This window comes from Callorhinchus milii, unplaced genomic scaffold (genome assembly GCF_018977255.1).
Source record: "Callorhinchus milii isolate IMCB2004 unplaced genomic scaffold, IMCB_Cmil_1.0 Scaffold20, whole genome shotgun sequence".
In the NCBI taxonomy this organism is placed as follows: domain Eukaryota; kingdom Metazoa; phylum Chordata; class Chondrichthyes; order Chimaeriformes; family Callorhinchidae; genus Callorhinchus; species Callorhinchus milii.
This window is the reverse complement of record NW_024704761.1, coordinates 90,225-100,893: the sequence shown is the minus strand read 5'-3', so window position 1 is coordinate 100,893 and position 10,669 is coordinate 90,225. Positions and strand designations below refer to the sequence as shown.

General features: G+C 41.2%; 2 protein-coding genes across 2 annotated transcripts; both read left to right on the top strand.

The window, feature by feature from the left end:
* Positions 1–658: 658 nt before the first annotated feature.
* On the top strand, positions 659–1,060 carry LOC121850505 (phosphoinositide-interacting protein-like). Its single transcript, XM_042342551.1, has one exon. The coding sequence runs from the start codon at positions 659–661 to the stop codon at positions 1,058–1,060; it is 402 nt and encodes a 133-aa protein (XP_042198485.1).
* Positions 1,061–2,703: 1,643 nt separating this feature from the next.
* Positions 2,704–5,634, top strand: LOC103175704 (transmembrane protein 238-like). The gene is made up of 2 exons (XM_007888875.2): positions 2,704–3,375; positions 5,115–5,634. The coding sequence occupies exon 1, from the start codon at positions 2,890–2,892 to the stop codon at positions 3,370–3,372; it is 483 nt and encodes a 160-aa protein (XP_007887066.1). The 5' UTR covers positions 2,704–2,889; the 3' UTR covers positions 3,373–3,375; positions 5,115–5,634.
* The last annotated feature ends 5,035 nt before the right edge of the window (positions 5,635–10,669 follow it).

The window sequence follows — 10,669 nt, the reverse complement described above, 5'->3', positions numbered from 1 at the left end:
CTTCACTGCTTGTGGAACATTGCTGTATCCAAATTGGCTGCCATGTACACCTACAAACACATAGTCACTACACTTTGCAGTTAAAATCTATGAAGCACTTTGAGATATCTCGATGACATGATAAGACGCTATATCAAATGCAAGGATTATTGCTATTGTTGTCATCTTTGGCATTGAAACAGAAAGCCTTTTTGAAAAAAGTAACTTTGCAAGCTTTGTTTTGTTTATAATTTATTAATTTCATCGCATGAAACTGCATTCTTATTTTATTTGTAATGATCCTCAGTGAGGACTGAACACACTTGGCAACTGGAGCTCATCAGTCCTCAGAAAAGAAATGTCTCTGTGGGAACTTTATAGAGGTATTTAAGATTCTAAATGGGATCGAGAAAGTAAACCCACAACAACAATCTCATACATAGCGAGGCAAAAGGCCTTCTTCATCCCAAGGTAATTTGGCTGCCGCATTTCGCCCACAAATATACAGTCAATTCACCTTACAGTATATTCTGTGAAGGGCTTTGAGACGTCTAGAAGATATGAAAAGCACTATATCAAATGCAAGGATTATTGTTATTAAGACCACTCGTGGAAACTTTGTCTTCAAATAATGTATTTTTGTAACACAGAGGCAGATCCATCTATTCCAGAACCTAAGATGGAAATGAGTTCAACTGAGAATATAGACTTGGGTGTACGGTCCTGTTCAGAGTCAAACGATCTCCTGACCAGCCAGACGGTGAGTAGCTTCTATGGCAGCTCCCGAAGTGAATCCCTGTGGGCCTTGGAGCGCCGGAGTGCCTGGGAGATTTATCACAAACCCATCATCGTCATGTCTATTGGAGGGGCGTTTTTTCTTGTTGGGTGTGTACTGACCGGCTTGTATTTTGCTGACATCACCAAGAAAACATGCAATGTGCTGGGACCCGCGGCTCTGTCCATTGGTCTGATGTTCCTGGTTTATGGATTGGTCTGGGTTCCGATCATCAAAGAGAAGAGACAACAGAAGTCAATATCGAAATTCTACAGGAATCAAAAGATGTCCTTTATCCACCTGTGAGAAGTGATTAAGCGGATGGTACTTACTGTTCTGTCAAACTAATGGCATCCACAATGCTAATTGTCACTGTGAGTCAGAGGTCACTGTGAGTCAGATGTTTACCTGATGAAAGATTGGGTGTTAATTACCTCAATTCTGCAAGTATTTCCTTGAAACCAATGAAATCAGGACATGAGATACCGAACAAGGTCCTGGTCAGTGATGGAGACTTGGCCCATTGAGCTGAATTTGTGCTATGAGTGGGTTTAGTTAAACATTGAGGATTTGGTGGATTGCATTGCATGGCTCATCAGAGCAGATCATCTGTAAGTGTAAAGCTCTTGAAGCCATGAAAGTCTGGAGACCCTGCATATTATTACTTGATCAAACAATCTGACAGCTAAGGGTCATCATTGCCTATGTCAATTTCATTGTAAATATGGGAACAGTTAGCCGTATCCACGGGCCATCTGGCAATGCTGCTTGTTTGTGATATGAACAGCTATGGTGTATCCTGGGGGATCATTTGCAAAAGTGTAACTTTTGCTCAATCAATTGGACTTAACTGCATTTAGCAAGCGCATGCTCAGTTTATTAATCTCTGAAGCCAACTGGGTCTGGAATAAGAACTGCTCATTGTTACATCAGCCAATGATAAATTGCACACTACGTTTCCGGCATAGAGCACATCACTGTCAACTTAGCACATCGCAACCCTTAAACATTGTTCTTTCCCACAAGTGTGCACAATCCAACCCACGGATTCCCTGTTTCTTTGAAGCTTGCGAGTTGCTACTCAGTTAAACAAAGTAGAAATCCTGTCAATCCATTTTACTTGTAAGAACCCTCCACTCCACCATTGGGGGCTGAAGCCCAGCCACCTCACCCTCTCCTCTGGTATTCTCTAACAGCACATTGCCTCATTTCCTCTCTCTCTCTATGCCTTTGAATTCACTGAAGAAGGTCAACACTGTCGATTCTCTTCACCAGTGCCTTTGCTCACCTCTAAACTCTTCACTTATTTGGTGACTGCTGCTCCATCATTAAGTACAATGCAAATACAAGTTGGACTCTAATAATAATAATAATCATTGCATTTTGATATAGAACTTTATAACGCTGTCGGAATGTTTCAAAGCACTTCACAGAATATGCTGTAAATAAACTGTAAAATTGAATTGACTGTATATTTTGTGACTGAAACACAGCAGCCAATTGTGCACAGCAGCGTCCACAAACAGTCCTGGATTGAATGACCACATTTTTTAAAAAAGGGATTATTATCCTCGAAAAGTGATCCACCAATCAACTAACAATCGGGTTCCTACTTACTGCTCGGTGAACAGGAGCGTGAAGTAAGGAAACGTGCCATGTGTGTACCTCAGTGATTCCTAGAATTGATGGGGAAAAATATTATTATCTTCCCAACTTCAAACAGTAGCCTTGCCTTTAAAACATGCCTCAGCTGGTGCTCTGCATGTACTGAGCGATTTTATCTGAATTTCCCAATTCAGCTGAAATGGAGCTGCTTTAATTGTATTCACAGGTGAGGACAGGAAAACAAAAGCTTTACAGGTTTTCAATACAAAGGAAAAACATTTGAATGGGGATAACTTTCAATTTTAAAAAAAGGAATTTTAAAAATGTTTGAAAACTCACCGATTGTGTGTGTGTTTGTGTGTGAGTGTGAGTGCGCATAAAGTTGTGAGGAAGTTTTTGGATCGCCCTGAGTTGAATTTCTCCCAATCCCAAATAAAAAAAAACACGGGATCTGCGTCACGGGAAACCAGAGCGAATTAAACTTTCTGTGCGCATTTCCCCCCAAACCCTTTCCCGGGGATCAGGAGAGGATGGCGGTGCGCGGTGTGGGTCGATGCCCAATGGTCTTCCTGTTGGCTTTGGCTCTGGATGTGGTTGGTTTAACGGTACTTTTCATTGGTGTTTTTGCCGACGTGCGGATGGCCGGCAGAGCCCTGGGGGATTGCTTGATTTACAGCGGGGCCATCGGGATCTTCCTGAGTCTGGTCGCTTGGCTGTTCTGGTTCACGGGTAACATCCAGGTGTCCTTGGAGCAGTTGGAGAAAGACGCTTTGGCCACTCGCACCAAGTTGGCCAGAAGGTTTTCAGACGGAGGCCATCAGCTGCCGCCGGCTAAGGTGGTGGGGTTGGGATTGGGGGAATTGTCCACAACCATAAACTGGGAATTGTCCAAACAACTGCTCCAGATCCCCCGGGACGCAGAGAAACAGCCAAGATTCGTGGAGCTGAGGAGCGTCAAGGGCTTAGATCACCTGCGCTCTGTCCTGCAGCAGAATGGAGACAGAGCCTTGTGAACAGTAAGTCCCTTTCCCCCCTGACAGGGAGCTGCACTGCAACACAAGAGGTTTATTTGAAAGTGGGGGAAATTTCCCTCGATTTATAGGAAACCCAAGGAGTCTGGAGTGAATATCAACAGCTTCACTGCAGGAATGTATAGTATCTGAGATTTTATAAAGTGTTGGAGAATTATATAATAATAATAATATAATCTTTGCATTTGGTGTAGTGCCTTACTACCCAGTCATTGAGATGTCTCAAAGTGCTTCACAAAACGTAAACTGATTTTCAGAATGATGATTGTGTTAGTTGGGTATAGATGTACTACATCAATAGAACATGATTTTAACTTGTGAAATCTTGGTTAAAATCATTTCCAACCTGGTTTAAACTCTCAGGTGAATTAACAGTTAAATTCTACAATAATAATGCTTGCATTTGATATAGTTTCTTATCATGTCATCGAGACATCTCAAAGTGCTTCAGAGATATACTGTAAAGCGGATTGACTGTGTATTTCATGGGCAGAATCATGTTTATGAGGCTGGACCTTGTAGGTATGAAGCAGTTTGGAATACTGAGCAATTGGATGATTTACCTCCAGCTGTAGTGTCAGCTGCACTCTATTGGTAACTACTAACCTTCTCCTGTTTCTATGGTCAAAGCTATTTGCACCAGAATGCATCTCACCTGGTACTTTTTAAAGTCTGCATTAAACATTATTGTTTAGGTGACCGCAGGAAACCTGTATTGCAAGGAAACCCAAGCTGCAGCAAAGCTGAGTCAGCCCGTGGTAATCATTAGCTCAGGGAACACATTGGCAGAATTGGCACTGAGTTAATATGAGATAATAATTATTATTTATTATCATTATTATGCGACAAAATACTACTTAAGAAGTAGTCCTGTAACTCAGTGGTTAGAGCATTCGCTTTGCAAGTGAGAGACCTGAGTTCAATTCCAGGCAGAGGGCGAAACCTTGGGCAAGTTTCCTTACTCCACACAGAGCCTAATAATAATCCCTCCAAAAAAACAAAACAATAATAAATTGGTCATTTTCAATCCATGACTGTTTGTGGGACACTCCTGTGCGCAATTGGCTGCCGCGTTCGCACACATATACAGTCAATTCACTTTACAGTATATTCTGTAAAGCGCTGTGGGACGTCTAGAAGACGTGAAAAGTGCTACATCAAATGCAAGGATTATTATTAAGAGCACAAGATTTACACTGTTTAGGTGCACAGCTGTTTGTTTCTTTCACTCCAGCAGTACCTTGATGTTATCTCTCTGATGTGATATTTTTTGTCCATGTAGGTTGGCGGGGGGAGGAAATAGCACCTAATTTGCCCCCAGGCTTGTACCCCAAACTTGCCATTCTTGAGATCACTGATAATGTTCCTTTGCAATGCCTCCCTTTGGAACTAAAGACCCATTTGCTTTAAGCAGAGATACATGTTACCTGGCTTAACTTGGCAGCTTTCAGAGAAATTAGTTCCATTAAGTGCATCCACTGTAATGATTTATTCAAATTTTATGATGTGCTTTTGACATGCAGGTGAAGGTACCAACTCCCCAGCACATTTTGTATCGCTTAATGGTTCCTCAAAATCAATCCATTTCTATAATGCCTTGGATTTTGCTGCCAAAGCTCAATATTGAGTTATTTGACCTGTCTTATTATTGAGTCTTAAGTGCTGAAGTGACTCAGAACATTAGCAATTATCCCAACTATTGACTTTGTCTCTGTGTTTCAAAGGATCTTGGATGCAGAAGAATTGCATCGAAATCCAATGCTCCGATTCCTGTTGTTCCTTCCATTGCACCGCCACACACAACTGGCTTTTTAGTCTGAATTAGTGATGGAGCTGTTGGTATCGAGAAGATCGTCAGCCAGGACGGCAGATATGGTACCAAGTTAGGTGGACAAGACAGTTTGACATCTTCAGTGTAGCATCCTCCAGCACTGCACTGAGTGACCAGCCTAGACCAAGAGTTCAAAACCTCCAAAGGTTGAACCCACAACCTTCTTGCCCTGAGCTGTGAGTGCTACCAGACTGTAACAATACATCACATTGCACTTAGAAGGTGTTGAGACGGACCTGTCAATGTTGAAGGTTACAGATTCCCTTCTGGAATTCTTATTGGTTACTAATTACATAATTAAGGAAGCCTGTAATTCCATCCATCACATGTGCATCTGTGCATGGTTGATCCAGACCACAAATTAGCCCCAACCTTCACTCCCCCCCACCCCCCACCCAAATACTATGAATCATTACCAAAGTTTAACACATCAAACTGGATTGTATCTTGTGCCTTTGTTGTTCCAAAATCCACAAGTGCTGGTGTCCTGGTTCCTTTGTGAAATCCCAGCGATGTCAAAAAAATTAATAACCAGCACCACTATTGTATAAGCTGCTTGTCTATTGGATGCAACAATTAAGATTAAGGCTCAATTCTTTTGCCAAAATAAAGATTCTCAGTGTTCATTGAATTCTGTCTTGGATCAATTCTTGGGGCCACGTAACATTTGTACAGATATTCTTGTTGATGCTCTCACATGACTGGAGCAGTGTTTATGGCTGCCCTTTGTACCAGAGGTAATTTATACCACCTTCCCAAACTGTGTGGTGTGTTTAAAGTTCAAACATTAATGAAGAGTTGTCCAGAGTAAAAAAAATACACCATTATGTTCCTAAGTAAATAAATACGCCCCAAAACTTTGGAACACTCTTCCTCTATCCCTCCACCTTGCCCACTCCTTCCCCATCTTTAGATCACATCTAAAGACCTTCCTCTTCAACCGTGCCTATGATCACCTCGACCTCCCCCAACTCGGCATTGGACTCCGTCACTGTCAAGCGCTCTGGGACGCTACTCTACATGAGGGGTGCTGTGTAAATGCAAGTTGTTGTTTGTGACTTGTGCTAAAGTTGTTATAATTGATTATTCCCTCAGTTTGTGGGACATTGCTGTGTGCAAATTGTCTGCCACACTCAATCACTTTACAGCATATTCTGTGAAGCGCTTTGAGACATCTGGATTACATGAAAAGCACGATATCAAATGAAAGGATTTTATTTATTATTGAGGCAAGACTGTTTTGTACTCGAGTTTTCATTTCTCTTTGGATTATTCCAGATGGTTTAAATGCATGAGCACAACAACGCCCCAGAACAAACTGTATTTCCTCTTTTTTTCAAAAAAACAGATAAAGAACCCCTGCTCGGTTTCTATGAAACCAAAGTGCATCGCAATGATTTATTAAACATTAACCTGGTCTAAACTGCCTCTCGTTCAGGTCCTGGGGCTGAAAGAAACCAATTGCGTGAATGTGGAGAATGTTATGGTTATGAACAAGTCAAACACACTGAGTTGCAGACTTTCATCCCTGAGGTTGAAGGTCTTAATTTCCTGATTTTTATTTTGTTTGGGTTTTTAACCCCGAGACTTTATTTTTAATCAATTTTAAGCCACTGTCATGTGACTGTTGCTTAATTGATGATTTTATCTCGTTCCTCAAACGCAGGTCGCGGTATGAGATTCTGTGTGGCGAGTGAGCAGCTTCAAACGAAAGAATAGAAAAGCGATTTCTACAAATTTTTTTGCATAAATTTCGCTCGAGCTGCATTTAGCTTCCAAAACTTGAGAGCCTTGCCTGGTGCTTATTATTTCTATTTTTATTACCCACGACCGCAGCTTCTCATTTCCCACCAATCCTTTTGAGAAAAGGGATATTGTTTACTGTGTTATTGCCCTTACACCAATCTTATTGGGAGCCAGCAGTCAGCACCTTATCACATTACAGAGGCCTATTTACTTTAGATTAATGTGTAAGCCATTAACCTTAATGCTTTCTTTACTTGAACCTGAACCTGTATGTTAAGTGAAACCGAGTTCACTCCTGGTCCTACCATCATGTCCTCCGTGTTGAGCTTTTTTGTTTTTAGACCTGTGACGAGAATAACTTGTGACAATAAAGTTTCTGCTTCCAAACATTTTGAATGGAGAGTTGTGTTTCAATATCTGGACCATTTACCACGCAACCTGGTGGTCAGGCTCACCATGGAGTAGCGACATTGCCAGGAATCACCAGTGATGTGACATGACCAAAGAAACATTGTGTTTTGGCAACACATCAACAGAACCTGGAACAGCCTCTAATATAATGTGAACTTGTGATGGTTTCAGACCAGAATCTTTACTGGGATTTTCAGGGCACAATGAATGAAATGTGGATTCAGCAATGAGTCAGTAAATGATGACGGTCAGAACACTTTTAATAGATGAAGAATATCAAGTTGATCCCACATTAACACACCAATATCCCATCTCCCTATCCAGGTGGCTGCCAAGGATCATGAGACCTCGGTTTAATGTCTCATTCAAAAGACTGTGGCTCCAACAGTACAGTACAGTACAGTACAAGACCCGAAAAGTTGACTTACTTTCCTTTCTCCATAGATGCTGCCTGACCTGCTGAGTGTTCCCAGCGACTTCTGTTTTTGTTTCAGATTTTGAGAATCTGCAGTATTTTGCATTTTGCTCCCTCAATACTGTGGTTTTAATACGATTGCACAATAAGTTTGAAAACTGGTTTGAAAAATTCTGAAGGTGGAAAAATGCTGCTATTATACTCTTTGCTGACGTGTTTACGTGGTTGGTTTACAAAAGGCAGCTTGTCAAAGCCCAGGAAACAAAATTTAAATGTGCAGATTGCGTGTGCCAGTGAGATAACAAGCCATGGGCAGTTTGTTAAATGCAGACAGAATACCTTAGCAAATCCTTTGTGTAATCGAGTCACGTATCCAGTAAAGCATGTGTATAACGCATTCATTACAATTGCCACATGAATGCCATTACTTTGTTGCCTCGTCTTTTTTTGCGTGATCTGCACAGATTATATTCAAAGGACTGAACTGGCTTCATTCATAAAACTCCCAAGGTCTGCATTGCTGCAGCCGAGCAGAACTGTGCACATGCTGTGATGATGTGGTTTAATTTTCTGTAGCTAAATGTTGACCGTAGCTAAATATAGCTCAAGGCAGACACAATCTTTGACGTAACCACTGACACATGGCCACAATTGTTCACACCCCAGCTGTTGAGTTGTGCGAAGTCATGGTTTGTATCACGTGAAGAGCTTCAAAGGAATTACTATGAAATGGATTTGTAGGCAAACACGGCAGACCAAATTGCGCACAGCAACGTCCCGCAAACAGCCATGAAACAAGTAACTGATTTTATTTGGGGGAAATGTTGGCCGGAACACTAGGAGACAATTCCTTCTCTTTTCAGATTGGCCCATGGGGATCTTTTCTCTTTTCCAGTAGGAAAAGATGGAAAGACAAAGCCTATTCCACCAGTTTATTGGATCCTTCCAAATATATTGATCCCAAATTTGGGCCATATTTTGTTTTGAGACTAATGTCACAGGAGCAGGGTGTATCTAACATCAAAAACATCTTTTAACATTTGTTATTGTTGGCCTCAGGCAACCGAGGTCACCTGTCTCACCCTCTGTACTAGTGTAACTGACATTAGCCAACACAGGCCAGCAGTCAGCCCTGATCTGTAAGCCCCAATATTATACAATGTGATTGTGTGAAAGCTGAATGATGGGGAGATGGTGGGGGAGCTTGAGGGATGGAGAGGGTGGGGGGTTGAGGAGAGAAAGAAAGAGAGGTGATTAACAGAAGTAAATTTTGAATAAGCAAAACATGCACCACCGAACCTGATAATGAAAATGCAGCACTAGCAAAAGTTTGTTTAGGAGTGGCGGGATTTTATCTCATCATCACAGGAAACTGCTGCGCTCTTTGTTCCAAAGCTCACGTCGCCTGGATAGGTGTCAGCAAAAAAAAAAATCCACTTGACAACAATTATCCATAAAAGACATGTCACTGCTACAAGCATTATATTGAATGCAAGAATTACAATTATTAAAGGCCGGTGTACCAGTATAATACCTTCCCTGGCAACCCATCTGAGAGGGTCACAGACACTATTAGCCGTTGATCGACGAGGAGGGAGGAAGAATACAATCCCATAATTCTAATCTTGTAAATCTGGTTCTGTGAGTGAGGGCGTTTCTCGCCTGTCAAAGTAGTTGAGCAATGTTAAATATGCATAATAATGTGATATTAAATGACATGCCCCAGTTCTAAACACAATTGAGGCCAAACAATTCAGCAATGTAATGTTGCACTTGCAGCTGAATCATTCCTTTTCAAATCAGCTGCAAACAGTCTGAAAACAGCCCAGAAATAATAGCAGCAATGCACTAATATATATCCAACCTATACTGCCTACTTATCTACTGGAATTATATAATATAGCTCTAATATAACTACATAACAAATCTCTGTTACATCATTCTTCCTTAAATATTTATCCTACTCCTACATTAGATTGTCATGATAGGATCCAATCTAATGAGTTTGTCTGTAAGAAATCTAGTTCATATTTCACACAAAGCCTTGGCTCTGGGAATATTTTTGGAGACTGGGAGAGAATTCCTCTATCTGCCAAACTTAAATTCTTTACTAAGGAACCAACTTAAGAAATATTGTAAATTAGATCCTCGTCCTACAAAATAGATTTAGTGTATTGCAACATATTCAAACTCTGGAAATCTACCTTGCTAAAGGGAGCTACATAAATACAAGTTGTAATCTTTTCACTAAATAATCCTGTAATGCTGAAACATTACAAAAGCATTTCAACTGTAGTGACTGTTTATTGTTGACAAATGGAGCGGCCAATTTGCTCATAGTCAGGTCCCACAAACAGCCAGAAAGCGAATGATCAATTTATCCAGAGGATTTTTATAAAGTAATGACGCTTGCATTTGCTATAGCACCGATAAAGTCTCAAAGGTATGCCACAAAGTTGCTGTAAAGTGTAGTGACTGTATTTATACACCGATTGCACACAGCAATGGCCCACAAACAACAATGAAGTGAATGATTTTTTTGGAACAGAACCGACTCCATTCTCATTTCGCATAGTACCACTGACATTGCCCTGAATAAACAGCCCAGAACTCTCACCTCTCTGACCCCAGGAATGTTGGGAAACGCAATGAGGCTCAGTGTGGTGGGGGCTGAACCCACAACTTCACAAAAGTTACAAAAAGGTTCGACTGAGAAAATATCCACATTACGAGGAAGTCCCAAAGGTTGGGGTGAAATGATTGGTTTTGCAGGTTCTTGTGGGATTTGCATTTGTGATTCTTTGTCCATTTGTGTAGCTTCACTGAGCAGTTTCACAGTCACATTCACACAGGCAAACACCTGAGGTGACACTCCC